The sequence below is a fragment of the Nannobrachium achirus genome (genome assembly GCF_963921795.1).
Source record: "Nannobrachium achirus genome assembly, chromosome: 13".
Taxonomy (NCBI): Eukaryota; Metazoa; Chordata; class Actinopteri; order Myctophiformes; family Myctophidae; genus Nannobrachium; species Nannobrachium achirus.
The window spans coordinates 38,575,774-38,599,599 of NC_137833.1; the positions used below are offsets into that span (position 1 = coordinate 38,575,774).

The 23,826-nt window shown below is 40.2% G+C and overlaps 1 protein-coding gene across 2 annotated transcripts in view; it reads left to right on the forward strand.

Annotated features, from left to right (window-relative positions):
• Positions 1-4,042: 4,042 nt before the first annotated feature.
• LOC308296663 (scavenger receptor cysteine-rich domain-containing protein DMBT1-like) overlaps positions 4,043-23,826 on the forward strand; it is a 63,846-nt gene continuing 44,062 nt past the window's right edge. For both annotated transcript variants that reach the window (XM_080739990.1, XM_080739991.1), the window contains exons 1-5: positions 4,043-4,119; positions 4,240-4,257; positions 5,490-5,714; positions 10,278-10,661; positions 13,300-13,422. In XM_080739990.1, coding sequence (XP_080596116.1) covers positions 4,056-4,119; positions 4,240-4,257; positions 5,490-5,714; positions 10,278-10,661; positions 13,300-13,422 — 814 coding nt within the window. In that variant the 5' untranslated portion in view covers positions 4,043-4,055. The remainder of the gene's footprint in view (positions 4,120-4,239; positions 4,258-5,489; positions 5,715-10,277; positions 10,662-13,299; positions 13,423-23,826) is intronic.

The window sequence follows — 23,826 nt, forward strand, 5'->3', positions numbered from 1 at the left end:
AAACTTGAAAAGCACATTCATACACAATTCATACCAAAATATCAACTTTGTCAGAATATAAAGGTATCTCACATAGTCTGATTGCCTTACAGTTTATAGTTTTTCCATACCTTCGCAAAACACTTTATAATGTATTTCACATTCACTCATTCTTATGGAGGAGCAAACCATGCAAGGCATCAACCTGCTCATCAGGAGCAGTTAGAGGTTCAGTGTCTTGCTCAAGGACACTTCCACAGGCAGCCAGGAGGAACTGGGAATAGAACATGGAACCTTACTCTTCCAAAGCATCTGCTCTAGCTCCGTAGCCACTGCTGCCCCCAAAACGTTCTAAAATGTTAAATGATATATGGTGTGACTAACATTTAAGCTAAAGCATGGGGAGGAGTTGTGAGCTTGTAGATGGCCTATTTTCTGCAAAGAGGTTTGGTAAAAAGAGCAGGCAAAGTACAAGTTTTTAAGTATTGAGGGTTTAACCTTTTTGGTTAGGGTAATTTTTTACCCGTTTTCATGACCCGGCTTCATGATAACCTCAGACACAGCTATTTTAACACAACAACATTAATTGTTACCATTTTATTTAATTCTGATGGTCTCTATAAAAAAAGTGTCTCTATGACCCGACAGAGAAGTGTGGCTGAATTCCCCCCAAATCAATGTTTACATGTTTGAGAGAGACACCTCAATTTATGCAGGATATCCCATTTCAAGTTTTCAATGGTATAAAAAATCTTTTGAAAATAGCAGATCTACAAGCTCAGAATGTGTACACATTATCTCTGGTGTATAAAATGTGATCAAGATGCATCAGCCAGATTTGTCTCTTCCAATAGAGGCTATGCACTATGCAGGCCCTTTGTAGGCAACCCAGCCTGGTGGAGACCTGTTTTCTAGTTATTGTACAGTACTTTCAAAGCGCCTGGAAGTGTCTTTTACTGATTTCAGTGAACCAGCTTCTATCCTCACCATTGGATCCCTTGTAGGCCCTCTTTATTGTAGACACACTATTGTCCAATCAGAGAGTGTCATTTTTGAAGGTTTATTGTCTCCGGCAGGCCGAAGGCCCGGTCGCTGCCAAACTGTGCGCGCACACTCCCTGGATGCCAATCCATAACCTCTGCCCCACGTTCCACATGGGCTTGTTCTAGCGCGGGAGCGTTTCACTGTTACTACGTGTCATCTGTTCGACACCCAACTCTAATCCTTACCCTAAACCTAACCTCCGTGGGGTGAGTCACTAACCCTCCCGACGCCCCTTTGTCGAAATGACGGTCGTTCGAAATAGTGAGATTTCCCCTTATAGTGTCACCATGAGGCCAATTTTTGCTAAACACATTTGTGTACAGTACTCCAACAGATTTTGTCCAAAAATCACGCAAATCGGTAGACAGTATCTCTACAGTCATGTGATCGACATGGATCTGTCCAATTTTCCATATTCCATTCTGATTGGCTAAGATTGCCTTCCAAAGTTTGCAGGATTGGTCAGTTTTGAACAAAATGCCTCAAATCACAAACACAGCGAGCAAATTTGGTGAAATTTTACACGCACATTCCCATTAGGCAGAGGAAGAAATGCCACACAAATCAGCCTGAGAGTGGATCCAGGAGGGAGTTGGTGGGGGTGGGGGCGGCTTGACTCTGTGCTTCAAAACGATATAGTGGCTATTCAACTCATCTGGGAGTGATGAGGACACTGAATTCACTTTTGGGGTTTACAATCAGTGAGAATTGCCAAAAATTAGCAGTTTTAGCTAAAGGATTTCTGCTAAACTGTTGTAGCGCGACACGTTGTGAGCTTATAGATCAGATATTTTTGGCTTATTCCCTAGGCATAGCCAGGGTTCATGTGGTTAATGCTATTTGTAATGATGTTTTCATATTTGTCAAGGTGGTGCACTAATGTTTTCATATTGCTGGATAATGTGGAATTAATATTTTAAATTGTACGTGCATATGTTTTCATATGTTGAGTAGTGTAGCCTCCTTTAGTTACTTCTGCAAATCGCGGTAGTCAAAGAAATACACATCCTTGCGACCGGCACTTTCATTTGTTGACACTCTCATAGCTGCTCAGAATGAAACAGCTAAGAGGAACAGGAAGTGATTCCACCTTTCACTTGTACATAGGCCTATTTTGCAGCAAAGATTCTGGGGAAATTGCAGGCATACAAACGCGTGTGTGTGCCTGCGTGTGTCGGTGTGTGCGTGCTTGCGCGTGCGTGCGTGTGCGTGTGTATGTGTGTGTGCATAGTGTGCATGCGTGTGTGCATAACTTAAGAGTAGAGACTAGGCGACTAGAGAGAGGGAGGAGGAGGGGGGAGGGAGAGAACTGAGTGCTTTACCATCAGCCTATTTTATTGTATTATATTTTTCTCTACTGCTCTCCCACTTCAAAGGTTGTTCCAGCAATCCTGCTTGTAGGTGTATCTGTTTTCATTGACAGTTCATTGTATTGCAAATGGTAAAGAATGGCAGAAAATAAACATATTGTTTTTGCATCAGTGTCTCAATCCCCCCCCCCCCCAAATTGTCAATAGTCAATATTTACATGACAGAGGAAGACACTTGTCCTCAATTTGCATTTGCTATTGAGACTAAAATAAAGTTTGTGTTTGTAAAAAATAAATTACTTTACCTTCTTTACCGTATATGGGTCAATTTTTACCCATAACACTACAGATGTCACTATTAATTTTAACAATTTTAAAGTTAAAAAAACTAAAACAAGCCAGATAATGCATTGTCTTCATTATAGTAAATTGAATGAGTGAAACGTTTTATTGAAAGATGAAACAATAACCCTAACCCAAAATAATATTTTAAATAGTGCTTACTTGGAAATTAATGCATAACAAGTTAGCTATGAGGTGGGGGAGTAAAAATCACAGGTCAAATTTGAAGCGCTAACACCAAAAGTGTCAGCCGATTTGTAACACAATGCAAGGGTTAAGTGGTTAACTGTCTGAAACCACACATTAACATGAATCCAACACAACGCTACAAATTGACAGTGCTATCAAAGACTTTTATGAAGCTATCTATGATGTCTATGAAAACATTTGCAACATTTATACAATAGTTGTGGATTCCCTACTTCATCTGATATGAAAATGCAATTTCCCCAGAATCTTCGCCACAAAATACTAGGGACAGAATCAGAATCATCTTCATTCTGACATTGCAGGTTTACAGGTGTAAAACAGTGGGTGAATTTTGTTTTTGTGCAAGGAAGGAATTTCCCTTTTACCCTTACCCTGAAGTGAACTGAGAAAAGGGAATAAAAAGGAACTGAAATGTGTTCAGTACATGATGACAGTTGAATAAGTGCTGTCATCAGCATTTTAAAAGTTCTGGGAATCATTGTTGCATAATAGTGCGCTGCGGTAGGTCCTATGCTATGTCCAAAAAAAACAGCTCCCGTAGGGTTTTTGTGCTAAAATGATTATATTTGTGTGTTCACTAACACTTAATGATACGATGATGAAATGACCCAGGTGTGTTTTCTCACGCACATTATTTATTGAGTGATCGGTCAAATTCAGTCCTCTCCACTTTATGGATGCAAGAACGAAACCTCATGGGTGACAGGGTGGTGCCGAGGCCCCAGGCATGTGCACGCATAGACATCAAAGAGGGCTTGAGCCCTTGCCCTTTTATCCGTCTGTAAAAAGTGCCCTCTCTAGACCATGAATGCAGTTTTTACAATTGTGAAATAAATGCAAATGCCCTCTTTCCATGCCATACCTGAAAGCAGCATGGATAAGAGAATTGCCTTGTCCAAACTCTCCTGAACTTGAATGCATGCCGTCATGCCACATCTCCAGTATTGACTTGATTATGCTTAGTTCATTGTGGTATCAAGCACCAAAAATAGCCAACCACCAAGCTCGGCTTGGAGGTTGGCTATTTTCAATATTTTCACCAACATGCCCTTTTAGAAATTTCAGCCCCTGCCTTTCTAACATTCTCTGCACTTCCCTGGTAGGGCCTATATAAGCTGTCATGTTTCAGGGCAGAGACATGTTCTGTTGGAAGGTGAAGGAAGGAGAACCATGACATTGTGGGCTCTCTCAGTTCTTTGCTGCGTGGTGGTCTCACATGGGGTGCAAGGACAAGGTAATGCGTCGTCATTTTCAGTAGTCATGTTTATAACCCTTTCACATTATAACGACAAGCATTACTGATAGATCTCTTGTTCTTTAATAACGTCAATATAATTTATAATTTTTTTTTCAGGGTGGGATGACTACATAGGTGAGTAATAAAAAAGTATTGATTGAATCTATATACAGATTTTGCACTTGTATTTTTGCACAACACTGTTTTTACAATTAAATAGGGCTTAAGTGGTTAGTCAGACTAATCAATTTATTCAATTATAAAAACACTCTTAACAAGAATTATTACAAATCTGCTTCTTTATTATTCAATTAATCAGAACTGTAATTTGTATGATAATGACTAAGATAAAATAATAAATAATCAATACTGCAGCTCTACTGTTTAAAGTTGTTTGTCAGGCTTTAATTTACACCCTTTGCTTTCACATCAGCCAATAAATAGGCTATAATACTACGGCCAACTGTATTAGCAACTGTTGTATGTCCATTCGCCTTCTTGTGACTAACTACAAGTGGTGGAAAACATGTTTTTACTTTAAAGATGCAGTGTCATGATTTGTTTCTCCCCTAAAACATGATGATCAGGTATTATGATTATACTAGTAGGAAGACATTTTCAAAAAAAGGTGTACAGAAAGAGTTGAAATTGTGTTTTTATGTGGCTACACCCACCTATATGCTTGGTTGTCAGGTGGGTGGGGACCCAGCTAGGGGAGGGAGGGGATGAGTATATGATGTCATTTAATCTGTGTTTTTCTACTGGGCCTTTTGAGTAAGAGGCTTTCAGCTTTCAGGAAGTAAACACAAATACACAGGGAAGAGGGAGGGGTGGGGTTATACCAGATTTATAACCCCACCCGGTGGCCTATTAGAATACTGTTAAATCCATAGACACATAAAAAACTGAAAAAGTACAAAACTATGGCTGACTGCTACTGTATGTAGAAATACACGTTTTCAATTGTATAAAAATCATTTGAAAATAGCAGATATACAAGCTCACAATGTATGTCCTCTGTTCTACTGTAGGCTACTTATTTTATTATCTGGATTACTTTTTATCAAAGTGGTGAATTACATTGTTTCTTTTATTATCTGGATTACCATTCAGCACGCACGCACATAATTATTATCTACCACTCGAGACAGTTCACAGGATCACAGGATAAGACACAGCAACAGTACAGATGATAATTATTATCCATGCAGATTACAACCACCATTCAGTTCGGTGAGCGAAACGTTCTAGGCAGCCATTTTGCAAAAATGGTGTGAATATGGTTAAATTGAACATCTGTCCTGTTTACTGTTACTGATGTCTCAGTGCAGAACATAATTCTATTTTTTTCTTTCTTTCTTTGGCAGATCATTGGCAGAATACAGATGCTACAACTCCTTATCCCGATGCAACTTTAGGTACCTCAGGAACAAACTCAACAGAGGAGCACATTGCTGGAACCACCTTTACCGATGCTACAGCTGCTTATCACGATGCAACTTCAGGTACCTCAGGAACAAACTCAACAGAGGAGCACATTGCTGGAACCACCTTTACCGATGCTACAGCTGCTTATCACGATGCAACTTCAGGTACCTCAGGAACCCGAACTTACCAAAACCCATGATCTTGTGAATTTAACACCAAATAGTGAATAAAAATAAGTAGATCATTGAGAGTAGGTCAGCCAGAGAAACAATTTAAAATGTCAGACTAATTATATCTGTTATGTTACAAAAATGTTACTGTAGCCTCGGCCGGGAGGCGAACCCGGGAAACTGATATCTCAGGCATGCCAGATACAGTGAGGCTGATCTGCACCTATTGTACATAAACATACTTTGACGTTTTTAATTATACTGCCACCAATGTAGCCTCAGCCAGAAGGTGAACTCGAGACATCGATATCCCAGGCATGTAAATGGTGCATTTATATAGCGCTTTTATCCAAGGCGCTGTACATAGATTGTGCATTACATTCACCCATTCACTCACACAGTCTTGCTCAAGAAATCTTCGACACTAACTCAGGGGGAGCCCGGATTCGAACTGGGAAGCCTTTGGGAACCCTTCGTGCTCTAATAACGGTTTCTCTACCCCTGAGCTATGCCGCGGCATGTGCGCTAATTAGTCAGCAAAGAGCTAGGTTCGTTGGCGACGCAGCACACCGTATTGTCCAAAAATCACACAAATCTGTACACAGTATGACTATAGTCATTAAACAAAATGGGTCTTTCAGATTTTTGGCTAAGATTGGCTTCCAAAGTTTGCAGGATTGGTCAGTTTTTAACAAAATGCCTCAAATTATGAATACAGCGTGCAATTTTGGTGAAATTGTGCACGCACATTCCCAAAAGGCAGAGGAAGAAATTCCACAAATCAACCTCATGGTGGAGCTATAACAGGCCGATTCGTGTTTTTACCAATAACTCCACTGATCAGTGTAAAATGTTGTATGTGCACTCCCTAGAGGCCAATGTCCTGCATTTTTCACATCTGCCTTTTATAGCACCACCAGGTGGCCGACTTATGTAAAACACATTTATTTATATTACTCCTTCACATTTTATCCAAAAATCACACAAATCAGTGAAAACAGCAGATCTACAAGCACACAGCGCCTTGCATCACGAGGCGTTGTGTGTTTGTAGATCGGCTGTTTTCACTAGTTTTGTGCTACAGTCTTGTATGATAAAGCAGGGCCTTGCTTTACCAAAAGAAACAGAAAGCACTTAACAGTAGATTGCTTCCATGTTGCTAGATTTTGATTGCTTGTCATTGTAACTTGGAAATAACATCGGCGTGCATGTCCATGATGTAGCTGGCTATAATATACTTTTATAAAATGTTATATTTTCACAGGATTATTTATTATTGTGTTGGATATACATTTTCGAGTGGATACATGTGTCCATTGCAGGGGCGCAGGAGGCATTTTAAAAGTGAAGGGGACACATCTGGGAGGTATGTGCGCGCGAAAAATTTTGGGGTATCCCCCCCACTTTTGGTGATATCCCCCCCACTTTTGCCCCGAGGAGGGGGGGACATATCCCCTCCACTTGAGCTGAATTACACAGTTGTTTTACACAGATTTCAAGGCATTTTTTTTCTTGTTACTGTATCCCCCCCACAGTAACAAGAGGAAACGTAACTTAAAATGTGTTGACAAACGAAATTGCATTTCCATTATGCATCTGTTCAAAGGTACTTACATTGTTGCTTGATTTAAAGAACGACGTTATCGTTTTTTGGTTTTTTGACTGAGAATGATGTGAGACTAGCCTACACACACCAGCAGCAGGTCCAGCACCTGCAATGACGGTCTCCTTCTGCCACTGCCTGCCTGCTTGTCACTATCGCGTTGCATTAATTAAACTCATTCAGAACAGCTGAGCTGAGCTGACTGCACTGCACTGGTGGGACTGTGCCTCTAGAGGGCAGTAATACGCCTTGAAATGAGAACTACTCAGGGCCCAATTAAGAAGGCGGTAATTAACGCCCGTGCTAAGGAGATACCGACTGCCGACGATCGCGTTTGACGCATGAATAACGCTCAGCAGCTGATTATGTGATTTGCGATGATCGTAATTGTGCACTCACCACGTGAAAAATTATTCATGGGTGTGTTTTCATGGAAACGTGTGAGGAAACCGATGGCATGACCGCTGTAGGTACATTCACCAATCAGAAGCTTGTCCGTCATTCCATTTAACTGGCATAAAACCAGAGGATGGGGGGGCTAATGCTTATTCACATATCACAGTGATATCATGCTTGTAAATATCTCACACTCAATAAGGTCTGTTTTATTAGAACCGACATTGTTTGCGTATAGAGAAAAAAAGGCGAGAAAGAGAGAGAGAGAGAGAGAGAGAAGGCTATATTAATATAATACTTTTTTTTGTCACGTCCACATATCTATTTGTCTCTCTCATCTCATGCCAGCGTGTCAGTGTGACATAGGCTGGCCTTGTTGAGTGAACAATGGACGCATAGTGGCCTATTAATTAATAGGCTACGGAACGGCGGCCTCCTGCCAAAAAAAAAGGGAATCTGATGGAACCAGTAGCCTAATTAAACGAAATAAAACATATCCCACCTGATTTAGTTTGATATTGAGTACAGTAATAATAAATACATTTCATTTATTATTTAGAAATTTACATTTGTAAAATTAGACCAAAAATGACAGAGATGTAAAAGAATAGGGCTGTTTAATTACTTAATTCAGCGCCTAGGTGATGGCAGCCAGACGGCTGCTGCATGTCCTTGAACTGTAGCACATAGGCCTACTGTACATGTGTGTGTCCGAAAAAAACATATTTAGACCTAAAAGCTGTCAACATGCCATGTATAGCCTATAGTGCTTCGAGAGCTTTTTTTCTTTTCTTATTTGGCTAAATTGGCATGACGCATCGCGATCAGCGATCACGCATCTATATGAAGCAAAGCAAAACTGCAGATTGATTCCTCATAGATCGGGCAATTATGAAGCGATTTTAAAAATTTAAAGAGGTCATGAACACTGGAGGGGATATCCCCCCCACCCAAAAAAAGTGGAGGTGTTAATCCCCCCCGTCCCCCCCTACCCCCTGCGCGCATGGTCCATTGCCTGTCAAATAGTTACACAATGCTGCTCCGCACGTCTACAATGGAACAAAGTGGTGTAGGATGAATCCTACACCACCTCTGGACTTGACGTGAGATTTGATCCTACCCTACGCCAACGTCAAAGTCAAGTTGAAATGATAAATGTCGAGACTTCCCTAAATTTCGGTGTACACCCACATTTTGATCTGCACCACGTTGATAAATGAGGGCAGTGTCTAAAAAATACATATTTAGCCACTTGTATGCCCCCACCCACTGAAATCAAAATAATTAAAATCGCTAAAACAATAGAGAGCAGTAAATGAAAACATTTTAACACACATCTTTTCTGTTCTCTAATTACAATCTAAAAAAAAGAAAAAGTCCTTTATAGTAGAAAAAAAGCCATTCAACATCAAGAACATGCACAAACTTTGCCTTGTCAGGTCGTGTGGACTGTTCTTCAGTGATTGAGAGGTCCTACCTGAACTCTGTGGGGTATGACGGCCACAGCCTCTATTTGAATGACTAGAACTGCAGACCCACAGTTTCTCCACAAAAAAAATCCTAATACATTTGAAAATGGCAAAAATAGCAGATCTACAAGCTCAAAATGCTGCACTTGATGATGCATTGTGCACTTGGAGATCAGCACTTTTGCATGACACTGTTTTTACAATTAAATATTATAGGGCTTAAGTGGTTACCGGTAGTCAGACTAATCAATTTATTGTCTCCGCCAGGCCGAAAGGCTGATAGGGACAGGCTCCAGCCATGGAAGCATGGAATTCATTAAAAACACACATTATTTTTTCTGGTGACCCATACTACCCTCCTAATATGTGAGCAGGCTGTGTTTTTTTGATAACCTTTATCATTTCTTTTTAATAATTTTTATTGTATTAAATTTCTTCCATTTTCCCAAATAATTATAAAAAGATATGAAAAAGGTTATCAAAAAAACAAGGCCTGCTCGTGTATTAGGAAGGTAGTATGAGTCACCAGAAAAGATAATGGGTGTTTTTAATGAATCTGTCATGGTTAAAATGGAGTTTGAGGTTACAATGGGTGTGTATGGGGTCCTCCTCCAGGAGGAGGAGGACTGATAACAAAGCATCACTGAGGGTATGTAAAATGTATCATAGGCCTTTTCATATGGCAGCCATTTTGCAAAATGGTGTGAATATGGTTAATAGAGGCCTAGTAATACAATGTAGTGTTAATAGGGCCAGCAGCCTTTCAGGCTTGGTCCCTAATGTATACATTTAAATAGTGATGTGTTTTTATTTGAGATGTAGTGTGTTAATATTAGGTTTATTTTTTACATTGCCCCCAATCACTGTTACAAATGCCCCTGTCACGGGGGGTAATTGTATCACTCTTAAAGTAATATTTTAGTCTTGATCCTTAGTAGTGAAAGCTTCTAAATATTATTATAAATTAGTGCACATATGTTTCTTATAGCAAAATATGCTAAAAGAAGTTGAAGTAGTCAGCGAATTATGAAGGAAAATGCAAAATGTGTTACTTTTGTCCCGGGTCTCCCCTATGATCTGCACCTGCAGCAGATACAACAACTGGTTTACCGAAGACATACTACAGGAGCTCCAAGGGACATAACTGGTCCCAGGCACGTCAGTGGTGCCAGGAACACTTCGCAGACATGGTGGCCGTCCAGACCAGAGAGGAGAATGATTACCTCAACCAGTTTATGCCCGGCCCTCGCTTCTACTGGATCGGCATTCGCAGAGTGAATGGCGTTTTTACCTGGGTAGAAACCGGGGAGACCGTGACCACGGAGGCTGAGAACTGGGCACCTGGGGAGCCCAATAACGCAGGCGGTGATGAGGACTGTGTGGAGATTAATATCAAGGATCCTCGCAAAGGCCACAACGGTAAATGGAATGATGTGTCATGCTACACTCTTCGGGAAGCGATCTGCTACAGAGGTACGTACACACACTTTGCCAACTACAGTCACATACAGACTTGTTCAGTTGTTTTCATACATTTTCATGCCGGACCTCCAAATTGATATACAGTATTTGGCTGTAGAGAAGATTTGTGTCAACATTATTAAAAATCGCACCCGTGCGAAGTGAGCGGTGCAAACTAATTCCTGCAAGGGCGCCTGCGCGAATCAGTGTTGATTGGCATGCATGGCAATATTCTTTTTGTTGTGTATGATGTCAGTCTAGAGGTCTGCTCAGACTATATAAGGTTTTCGTGTGTCCTGACCTTTACACCGGCTCATATTGAACAAAACCCAGGATTCGAAACAGCAACCATAGTCTACGAGGGTAATGTAGTGTGGTCGCTGTCTTGAATCCTGGGTAGTGGTCGATTTGTGCCAGAAAGGTCCAGGATATGTGGTTGGTCAGACTTTTCCCTCTAACTTTGACTGACGGCCAACGCGAAGAAGTGCTGGGTTGCCTCTTGGAAACAGATTATGTCGGTTACACCATCAGGAGTATATTATGCGCAACATACCAGCCAGGTTTGTTGGTATCCTTGACCAGACCAAAGGCTAATAACAATTTATCGTGCACATGTATGTGTCACCAGAAACTCCATTTGGAGTAGCCGAGATGCAAGAGAAACTCCTAAATGTCGCTGTCTGAAAACAGATAGAGCCAAATAGAGCTTCTTGTGAGTTATAAAGCAAGGGGGAGACAGAGGGAGAACAGACAGGAGGTCAGACAAACAGCCTGGCCATTAACAGCCTGGTGGCAGTCAAAGAGTGAATAGAAGAGAAAAATCAGAATTCTCTTTCACCCTGTCAAACACTTCTACCACATCCTGATGAGGCGTGAGCAGGTGCTGAAGGTGTGTGCCAACCACACCATCTCCCAGGCCATGGAGCTCAAACCCATGAGATCATCAGCCAAAACCTTGGTCTGGACCGCCAAAGACTACTCAGAGGGCGAGGGCCAAGTAGAACAGCTGTCAGCTATGTTCAAGACCACTGACTTGACTGAATCTTTCAAGAAGACCTTCTGTAAGTGCCCGAAGAGCATGGACCAGCAGGCTCCGGAAACACAGACCCTGGGCAAGTATACAAAGGAACCACAGACCCTTGTCAAGGAGATTCCAGAACCACAGACCTTGAGTCAGGATGTTCTAGAAAAAAGATCCTTCTTCAAGATGGTGCAGAACGACAGAGGCCAGAAGATGAATATTTTAGTTTGTCAAGATCTGTTCGTCAACAAATTCAATGGCCTAACTAAAGGGTGAACCAATCAGGTGCCTCCCTGTCTATGACATCACTTTTTTATAACGTATTTTCTGCGGCCTAAACGCGTTCTAAATCAGAGTGAACCAATCAGGTGCCTCTGTGCCTATGAAATCATGGACAAATGAACAGAATCGAAGTGTTTCATTGGTCTAGTTAACTCATGTTATCATCATTAGTGACAGCATAATTTTTTTTTTCAAAAGCTGTTTATTTGTATTTTAAACTTGTATTAGTTGGCTATCATTTATAACCTGTAAGATTTTCCACAGTCTGTCTAAAAGTGTGGTTATTTTATCGCTTATCAATGATATTCATCTAATACAATTTTGAAATTCAAAGTCAATGGCCTAAAGTGTGAACCAATTGGGTGCCTCCCTGTCTGTGACATAATATTTTCTGCGGCCTAAACGCGTTCTAAATCAGGGTGAACCAATCGGGTGCCTCTGTGACTATGACATCATGGACAAATCAACAGAATCGAAGTGTTTCATTGGTCTAGTTAATTCATGTTATCTTCATTAGTGACATCATCATTTTTTTCAAAAGCTGTTTATTTGTATTTTAAACTTGTATTAGTTGCCTATCATTTATAACCTGTAAGATTTTCCACAGTCTGTCTAAAAGTGTGGTTATTTTATCGCTTATAAGTTATATTCATCTAATACAATTTTGAAATTCAAGGTTAGCACCGCTCAATAATTTTTTATGACGTAATTTACACGGCCTAAACGCGTTCTAAATCAGGGTGAACCAATCGGGTGCCTCTGTGCATATGACATCATGGACAGATCAACAGAATCGAAGTGTTTCATTGGTCTAGCGAACTCATGTCATCATCATTTGTGACATCATAGTTTTGGTAAAAAAGCGGTCTATAGGAGCGGTTAGCACCGCTCAAAAAATGACCACTATTCTTCAATTTTTGAAAATCTTTAAAAGAAAAATCGCACAATTGCGAAATGAGCGGTGCAAACTAATTCCTGCAAGGGCACCATCGCAAAATCAAATCCAAATGCTTCAACTCTAAGTTCACTGTTTATTTTACCATATATATCATATGAATTTTGTATAATGATGTATGATGATGATTTGTCAAGATAACATTTATTCACATTGTTTTTTAAACCAAATATCCCCCGGGTCAAAATGACCCACGAACAGCATTATGGGTCAGAAAAATCACAGAATAATCTTTAAGGCCAGTGAGTTTCAGGTGGAAAACATTTTTTTAATGAAAATTTTACAGGTAAAAATGACCCGAACATAACTTAAGGGTTAAATTGAACCCCTGTCCTGTTTACTGGTGTCTCAGTGCTGAACATAATTCATATTTTTTCTTTCTTTCTTTTTAGCGACCTCAACAGAGGAGCCCATTGCCTCTCGCCCCCCTCGCCCTAGTGGATGGACATTGAAAGAACTTCTGGGGAGGCCTACCGATGCTCCAGCTCCTTATCCCGATGCAACAGGTGCCTCAGGTAACCCGAAGTTACCGAAATCCATGATCTTGTGCATTTCTTTTCTCAAACACCAAATAGTGAATAAGAATAATTTATTTAATTTAATTTAATAAGTTATGTTACAAAAAAATATTTTATTGATTAACTTTTATTTTCACCATTTGTTGCCCATTATTGAAATATCAATCAGATTCAGCTTTGACTTTTTCTATTCATCATAAAATAAAATAACGTATGGTTATTGCATTTCAGGGGAGCGTTCTTTAGGTTAAATAATACTTTATTGACAGAATGGCAGCGTGAAGGCAGCAACAGCAAACATATAAACAGCAGCACGATACATAAAGGCAGCAGCATACACTAAGCATAGGCATACTAACAGCCGCAGGAGCGGCAAGCTAGGGCATGACATGTATAACTGTGATACTATACTAAAGCAGGCCGCAGGCCGCATACTAGCAGCTTAGGAAATAGGACCAGGCATCTATATAGTAACCTAAGCAGGAGCATAACTTTGGCGATGGATTCTGTATTCGGGTCATTTCCCGCTGGCCCAAGATCACACGTGTACCATGTACGGTGAAGTACAAGTATGGCCATGTAAAAGCTGCAAGAAAGTTTACTGCTAAGCGGGCTGACAGTAGGTCTGCCCCAAGCGCGGTATGCTCTATTCTTAAGGGACACCCCAGCAACCACCTTGCTTTTGCATATTCAATACATGTGAAGCGCCGCAGAGAAGCAGCAAATAAAACACACAACCTATCAGGGGCACATGTCCGAGTATACGCAGCAGAAGCAGCATAGTGAACCCCTATGGAACAACCCTGCTAATAGTGCAGCCACTTTCAGAGTAGCAAAGGCCCATCAGTCCCGCTTGCTACGTCGATCACTGCCTGCCGCGTGCCAAGCGGCAGAACCTGACCCTCTAGTAACATTTACTGAAGCGCGTCTGACTCCAGCTTGGAACAGTCACGCCTCGATCAGTCCTGTGTTGCGTGGGCTTGATAGCTCAACAGCCGCTGGGCGTGCCGGATCTTAAGTTTGCTGAGGGCACCAGAAGCGCTGCTGGTGTGGCTGCTCCGATCCGGAGAATGCGGTGTGTAGAGGGGCAGGCCGCAATCTGGCAGAGCTCTCTCAGGGGTCGTTTGACGAGGACTTCGGGCAGACAGCCAGGTGTTCAGCATGGACATGAAAGGACAGAAGGGAGAGTTAGTTCTTGCGACTGCCACTGGTGCACCTTCCCTGAATTACCTGCGAGCTGCAATCTCAGAGGCCATGCGCTAGACACACCTTAAGCCTGGCCTTGGTGACAGCATGTGCTTGCTGCAGTTAATACAATCTTAGCTTTAGCTGACCATTGCAATGAAAACCACGCCTAGGGTCGCTGACTTTTAGGATCACAGAGAAATTTCCGCAGTCCACAGAGCGCTCTGCTGCAGAGTCTGCTGCTGCACATATAAGAATCTCCACAAGATCCACGTCTTGACCTTTAAAGGCAAGCTATGCAAGCCTAGAGAGCGGCTAAAAGCCCAACATACAGAACAAGCAAGTGCGCTGCTATTTAACTATGGTTATTGGTTACCTATTATTTGCAAGCTTAGAGAGCGGCTGAACGCCCAACAGAACCAAACAAGCAAATGCGCTGCTATTTACCTGCTAGAGTCTGGCTCCTCAGTGCATCTGGGAAAGCTGCAGCTGGCAAGAGGAATGGAGTTCCCACCTCTGGTGCTGAAACTGCAGTTCCCAGGTTCCTTTACGACCTGGCGGTGGCGACGACGGGTCGCAGCATGACAGCGCCCCCAGAAGACGAGCCTGCGCCTCAAGCTTCCCGCACGACACGGCGCTGGTTCATGCTCATGGTAGCAGCAGTAATAGCATTAACTGATGCTGTAGTGTGCCGGCAGGCGGGCGGGCAGCCGGATGGGAAGGCAGGCAGGCGGACGGGCAGGTAGGCAGCAAGCCACCCCCCGTCTGCGGAAACTGTAGCGTGCGGGCAGGCAGGCAGGCCGGCCGGCAGGTAGGCGGGAAGGCAGGCAGGTGAATGGGCGGGCAGGCAGCAGGCCACTTCCGTCTGCTGAATATGTAGCGTGCAGGCAGGCAGGCAGGCGGGCAGGCAGCAGGCCACCCCTGTCTGCTGAATCTGAAGTGTGCAGCCAGGCAGGCAAGCAGGCTGGCAGGCAGGCAGGCAGGCTGGCAGGCAGGCAGGCAGGCAGGCAGGCAGGAGGGCAGGCAGGCAGGCAGGCAGGCAGGCAGGCGGCTCCTGGTAGCAGCAGAAGTAACGGAAGCTGTAGTAGCAATGCCCTCTCCAGTGCTAACCGACTCCCAGTGGCCGACTTATGTAAAACACATTTATTTATATTACTCCTTCACATTTTATCAAAAAAATCACACAAATCAGTACACGGTATCTCTAGTCATGTGATCAGGACGGATCTGTCCAATATTTCATATTCCATCCTGATTGGCTAACATTGGCTTCTATAGTTGGCAGGATTGGTCTGTTTTGAACAAAATGCCCCAAATCATGAACGCAGCACAACATGAACTTCGATCGCAGGCAGTGCTCTCTTTGACGTTACTGACGCAATCGGACGCTGCATGCATGATTTGAGGCATTTTGTTCAAAAAATGTGTTATGCAAAAGTTGACCCGCTGGTGGCGCTACAACAGGCCAATGTGAGAAGGGTGGCATCTGTTCCTTGACCTAGTGGGAATGTGCTTGCAAGATTTCAGGCTGTGTTCATGATTTGAGGTGTTTTTGGCCACTTTATCGCTGCTTGCAGCTATATTTATTATTATAATTCTTTTTTTTGTGCACTTCATAGGCATGTTAGATAAAGGTCCTTAGATTGTGTGTAGAATGTTTCATGCAAATTGCTAAGAAAAATCCCAGAATAAAAACGGGTTTAAGCGTTTCACAAACTGCTCAAAATGATATAGCGCCCCCCTTTGGCCAATTGGAATAAGATTGGTTTCAGTGATATTTTGACTAACCCTCTACATCTTTGCCAAATGCCATGAACGTGTAACTTTGCATGTATGATTTAGAGGCAAAGGAATAATTTGCATAAAACTGCAATATTCAGTGAATTATTAAAAAATAATGTTTCACTTTAAAAAAAATCTGGTTGATCAGTTTGACCGTATTGGTCCAAAGTTCATGTGAAAAAGGTTTTGTGTGCGTAACGCCAAAATCCCTGGAGGAGATAGATTTTAACTGTTTTTCATATAATTCAAAATGGTGGGAGAACTAATTGGTCAGAGGTCAAAAGTTAGAGCGTAAAGGTTGTTCGGCATGAGGAGACGCATACGTGTATACAGGTTTCATGGCTGTACCTCAAACAGAGCATGAGCTATACCTGTTCAAAGTTTGCACTTTCGAAGGCTTCCTACAGCGCCACCATTTGGCCGATTGCTGTAAAATGTAATAGCACACGTCGCCACAGTAAGCTGAACACATTGATGTTTTTATTTTCATTTTCAGGCGAGCCCACAATAATGGTTCTGCCAGCTTCCCTGTTTTACAGTAGCTGATCTGAGTGAGTGAGAAGGGTTGTAGGGTTGGATCAGGCTTTGAAGATATGGGGGTGCAATTCCTTTTGGTTGCTTTGTAGGCCAACATCAGTGCTGCTCAGCCAGTGGCGTCAGTTCAGCAAAAGCTAAGGTATGCCCTCGCGCACGTGCAAAACACCCGTCATGTTGCCATACCTTAGCAGCAGGCACGATGAAAAGTAAATTGTATTATTTCCCCCTGTAGCCAAGGTATGGCAGCTGCCATAGCTTGCCATACCCAATTGACGCCTCTGTGTTCAGCTGCCCCTTGACTGTGGCCCTCCCTGACCACCTGAAAGCTCCACAGTCTGCTGATGCTTTTAAGAGAGGGCTACATTTTTTAACAAAGCATTTGTTTGGCTACAGTATACTGGAGTAGTCTTATTATACACTATATGCGTGCAGAATTCCTACCACTAGGGGGGCGCTGTTTTAATTAATGCATAATTAATTAGATGGATTAAAATATTTTAATTAATGAATAAATTAGTATAAATTAATTGAATAAAAATTTTAAAATCTGCATATTTAATATAATCATAACTAATATTTTATAGTGTTTTGGTTTTATGTTTTATATTGTTGGTTTATAAGTTTTTAAAAGTACTACAGTATGCAAGAGTTGAGGAGAGGAGGAGAGGAGGAGAGAGAGAGAGAGAGAGGGAGGGAGAGAGGGAGGGGTGGTGAAAGGGAAGGGGGGTAAAGTGACAGCAATCATGGATGTCACAATAATCGGTTGACTGTGTGTGTGTGTGTGTGTGTGTGTGTGTGTGTGTGTGTGTGTGTGTGTGTGTGTGTGTGTGTGACAATCAGTCAATGGTGTGGGTTGCTTCTAACTGTAACATTACAGCAACATGATTGGGGCAATGGAATATTGTATGATGTGTATGTAATAAATAGATAATGTACTACATCTAGGCCATCTGTGTCTGTCCATCTGTTTGCAATATTGCACCAACTTCTTTTTCTCGTTCCAACGTACGTTGTCTGTATAAAGAGTGATAAGAAAACAATACCTACTGTATTAAAAATAGCCAATCTACAAACTCACAACATTACACTGCAATATCATATTATGCATTGTGTATCTGATATTTTAGGCATCAGTTCTACAGTGTTAACAACTTTATAGTAACTCTGAGGATATTATCTGACATTAAGCAATAAGCATATTTAACCACATGAACCCTTCTAGGCAAAAGCTTTTATCGCTTTTAATGTAGGCCTATCAGATTTGACACATTTGCGATGGGGTATGAGGAAATTGACCCTCTAGTGGGGATTGATACGGTGATAAATGGTACTGCAGCTGTGAAGGCATATTAATTGTTTAATTTGTGTGCATGTCTATTAATGATGACATAGAGAAGAGAGAGAGAGAGAGAGAGAGAGAGAGAGAGGAAAGGGTGGGGGGGGGGGGAATGTGTGTGTTTACACTATGTGTCGCAAACTGTGTGTGTGTGTGTGATAGCCCCAATAGAAGCAGCAGATGGTCTTAGGCTTATCTAATTTTAAAACTGTCCCCTGCCTCAAATCGTGACTTTGCTTTACTAGTGACATTGCATGACATGGTTGGGGCAATGGTATATTGTAAGTTGTATGTGTAATAGTTATTGTACAACTTCTAGATCATCTGTGTCTGTCCATCTGTTTGCTGTTTGACCGCACAGACATCAGTGTATTTTGGAGTCATGTCAATGGCTCTTTTTCATATATTTAACCACTTGAGCCATCATTACCTAATAAATTGGTATTATAATATGTACTCGGTCTGCTATTTTGTCCCCCTACACCAAACCTCTTTGCGAAAATAGCCAATCTGCAAGCTCACAACGTCTCGCAGTGCGAAACATTGTATGCATGTAGATCTGCTATTTTTGTGTACAGTTCTACAGTGTTAATATAAAATGATTGGAAGCTTTTGAGGACCCCCTTTACTAACTCTGAAGCCCTTAGTTGATATTAAACCTACATTATAATTTAGTTTCATCTACACCTGTGATTTCAAAACCCTTCCACCCATGCATAGTCATATTGGGTACTGTATGACAGGGTGCACAAATATATTTCCTTATCAAGGTATCTAATTACCCTTATCTGACCCCCCACATATGACACCAAGAGGGTACTCTATATCTTTATCTCTGATCATACTAGCAGTAGCTGATCTGTCATTTGAAAGTGTTACACGACAATCAGTCATTCGATAAAAACAATGTGTTTATACATAAGATATTTAAAAGGGTAAACAAAAATTAAATCATGTGTAAAAGTAGGTGAAATAACTACATGTTGTACCAAGTGCCCCCCTCTCTGGGCAGTTAATCCTAAACTTCCTCATTTTTCACAAGTCTTCTTATCTACACAGCCCAGATGATATCAAGTAGGCTACTATGCTATCTTTATCTCTTATCACACTAACATTAGGTAGCCTGTTATTTGAAAGCTTCTCATAACTAATCAACCTTTTGATAAAATATAATGTGATCATAGGCCATACCATGGTTTTATAGGGTAAAAATAAATAAAATCAACGTTTAAGTAAATGATATAACTACATATGTTTGCTAAGGGTCCCATCTCTGGTTAGTTAATCCATTTCTTCTATACAAAGTTCCTCATTTTTCAACCACCAAGTTTTTTCTTATCTAATTTTCATCACAGATACTAGGAAAGAGCTTTTAATATAATCACTAACAGAGTTCTGAGGTATTGTTCTTCAACCCATTCTGTACGGACATGGGAGGTTTTTCTGGGTTTTTACTGACACTAGAAAACAAAATCATTGCATTTTGGAATTTGCCTATTTCTTGAACATAATTCAAGTGACAGATACACAAACAAGCAGGGATTTTGTGATTTTTAGCACCAGCATGTAGATCTGCTATTTTATGTGTTTAGGCATTTGTTAATATAAAAATGATTGGAAGATATTGATTACCCTCTGTTGTAACTCTATTTGATATTAAAACTACAGAAGTTTCATCTGCATCTATAATTCAAACCCTCCCCACCTCAAACTCTGACATAGTGGTCAGTAGTGGTACTACACATGACAATGTCCTAATGTTACAAAGATGACATGTTAGCAGGGGTGGATTTGGTATTGTCATAGGAATATGTGTGGTCACTTATGGCCACTAGTGGTACTACACCGATAGAATAATAACTATTTCTCATTAACATTACATAAATGAGAGAGGAATCCAGCTTGTAGATAAGCTATTTTCACTAGTTTGACTAACTATACTACTTATAGTTGTATTGTGGAGGTCTAATCTGTGTTCTCAAGACACTAGATTATTCAAACTATTTACCTCAACATGACCAAAGTGTTGCATAGTAATACATTTAACTTAGATATGCTGTCAACCAAACCGGTTTGTCCCAGTCATGTATATATTAGGTGTTTTGCACTGAATGCAATGATATTGGATAGAACTGACAATACACATGACAATGTCCTAATATTACAAAGAATTATAGAGTGTTAGCTTGTAGATCTGCTATTTTCACATTTGTTTTTTCTTTGTTGCACAGACGTGCATAGACCCAGGGGGAAGTGTGCTTATCTTTAGAGTTCATACACCTGATTGCAGTAAAAACAGTTTAAAGACTATGACACACTAATGCAACTCATTGTGTCACCCCATCTTACATTTATTTTGTATAATAATTAAATTAGATGTACAGTAAGTTTTGTAGATTTGTGATTTTGAACCCATAGGCTAACAGCTTTGCAGATGTGTTATTTTGGGGTAATACCTTGCATACCTATTATTTTCACTGGGATGTGATGTACGTGGGGTTGTCCCTGTTGAATAATATATTGGAATATGGTGTGATTTAAGGGTTAGGGTTAGGGTTAGGGGGATTATTTGTATGGCCACTAGTGGTACTACACCGCTAGAATAATAACTCTATTTCTCATTAACATTACATAAATGAGAGAGGAATACAGCTTGTAGATGAGCTATTTTGAACCCATAGGCTAACAGCTTTGCAGATGTGTTATTTTGGGGTAATACCTAGCCTACCTATTATTTTCACTGGGATGTGATGTACGTGGGGATTGTCCCTGTTGAATAATATATTGGAATATGGTGTGATTTAAGGGTTAGGGTTAGGGTTAGGGGGATTATTTGTATGGCCACTATAGTGGTACTACACCGCTAGAATAATAACTCTATTTCTCATTAACATTACATAAATGAGAGAGGAATACAGCTTGTAGATCAGCTATTTTCACATTTATTTTTTCATTGTAAGAACATGGGTGGTCACTAGTGTCCACTAGTGGTACTGCAGCTGATGTAAAACAATTGTATTGTTTGTTTGTTTATTTTTTAGCTATTCATGGTCATCTCAGAGAGATGAAAAATAACCTTATACTTAGCATTGTAGCCACTTGAACCCAATCTAGGCAAAAACGGCCTATCTACAAAGGTTATCTAAAATACAATGGAGGGGCATTACATGAACAGTTTAACATTTTTAAAGTTTTGTGCCATTTGTCCAATACGCTGAAAACATGTATTAGTAGTAGTATATTATGGGGTTCAAATACTAGGTATTCCTTAAAATATTAAACTAATATTGTGTATAACCTAAAGATTTATCTTTACATACAACACCTTTACATATAGGCTTCCAGGTATGCTTATGCAATGGGAAATTCAAATCCGTCATATGAAATTATGGATTACTAAGTTGACAGATGTATGTGAAATAGCGATATCTGTTGGGGTGAATCACTAACAACAGCATGTGTATTTCTTGTAATTGATGGAATAGGGAGATTATATATTATTTTTTGACAAACTAAATTGAAATGCCATTATATTTACCGTACAACCCTATTATTTTATCCTGTTACTTCCATCCTATACGGTAGATATTCACTAAACGTGTAAGCCTTAGAAACGCCTTAATGGACTTAGTATTTTTAAAGCAAATAATCGTTTCACTCATACAATAGTTTAGTTTTATTTAAAAATAATACTTTGACAGTAGTTGGGAAAATAGTGCCATCTAGTGGATATAGTTTTTCTACCCTGAACTTTGCAGCTTGAATGACTGATGAGGGAAAATACTGCCCTCTGGAGGATGTAGGGGAAATACCACCCCCTGGAGGATACAGGGGGAATACCAAATCATACTGTACATACATATAATGAACTCGAATGTATGACACCATCCACTCACTCATCACTAAGAATTTCAACTAACACAAAACAGACAAAACTAAATATTACTGCACAAACATCTCTAAGAAAATTTAAACTAATACAAAACAGACAAAAATAACGCTACTAAGAAATTTAAACTAACACAAAAACAGACAAAAACAGACAAAAACATCACGAGTCATCTAGATTACCGTAGGTTCCGCAACTATCACTATTGCAGAGTCAGTAGCTTAGGTTACTTGTTGTGCTAAGGTATTGTTAATCTTTGAATTTGTAGATAAAACATATTTCTAGTGTTAGTGGTTAGATCATACATAATCTCACAATCTCTCTCTCCAACACAATTTCACTCATAATTTCTCTGTTTTCTTTTTTTTTTCCTTTTTTTTCCTCTAAGCCATAACAACTAGTAAACATAACTAATACGGTAGTGCACAGTACACCGTTTCACTCATACAATAACTTATATTATTTAGAAATAATGCTTTGACAGTAGTAGGGAAAATAGTGCCATCTAGTGGATATGACACGTTTCTCTACCCCTGAACCATGTCACCAGAAGGATATAGAGTGGAAATACTGCCCCCCTGGAGGATGTAGGGGAAATACCATGCATACTCATATTTAGGGATTGAATCCTTTAGCAATAAGCTACAGATACAGATAACTAGAAAAACTAGCAGATCTATAGTCCCATCGAATATCAATACAATTAACATACAATGCTTTCCCCCTTCATCCCTATCCCACTGGTCATGTGTAACATAGTTTTTCTTTTCCTGGGGTGAGACACTAGCTAGATCTGTCTACACAAATCATACTCAGTAAATCAATTTGGTAGACATACTGGTTTGCCACCAACATAATTATCTTACACTTTATATTCTGACACTCTGGTCTACTCGTTACACGATGTGTCACTACTCTGCATAGCAAAACACTATTCATCTGTACAAACCATGCACTTCCTCATTCAACACTAAAACGCACAAAACATAAAATATAGCCACCTAACAGAAAGTATTACAAAAAATAACCACTGAGATTTCCAACGAGCACACAAACCGTACATAAACAGCAAATATTGCAAACATAACATCACAGAGAATTACAAACTAACACAAAACAAAAACAAAAACAGTAAATATTGCAAACAACGTCACTGAGAATTAGAACTAACACAAAACCAATGCACTGTACAAACATCTCTAGAAAATTTTAACTAATACAAAACAGACAAAAATAACACCACTAAGAATTTCATTCAACACTAAAACGCACAAAACATACAACTTTACCACATAACAGACACATTTTACAAAAATAACACCACTAAGAATTTTCAACTAGCATAAAAAACACAAAACATAAAACTTTTGCAATACAACATAAAGTATTACAAAAATAACATCACTAAGAATGTTCAACTAGCACCTAAAACTTTGCAACATAACAAAAATATTAAAAAAAATAACACCACTAAGAAATTGAAACTAGAAACTAGAAAACATGTTGGACTCTCTTTCATACATAATCTCTCAATCTCTCTCCAACACAATTTCACTCATAATTTCTCTGTTTTCTTCTTTCTTTTTTATCTCTCTAAGCCATAACAACTAGTAAACATAACTAATACGGTAGTGCACAGTACACCATTTCATCAAAATCGGTAACCTATTTG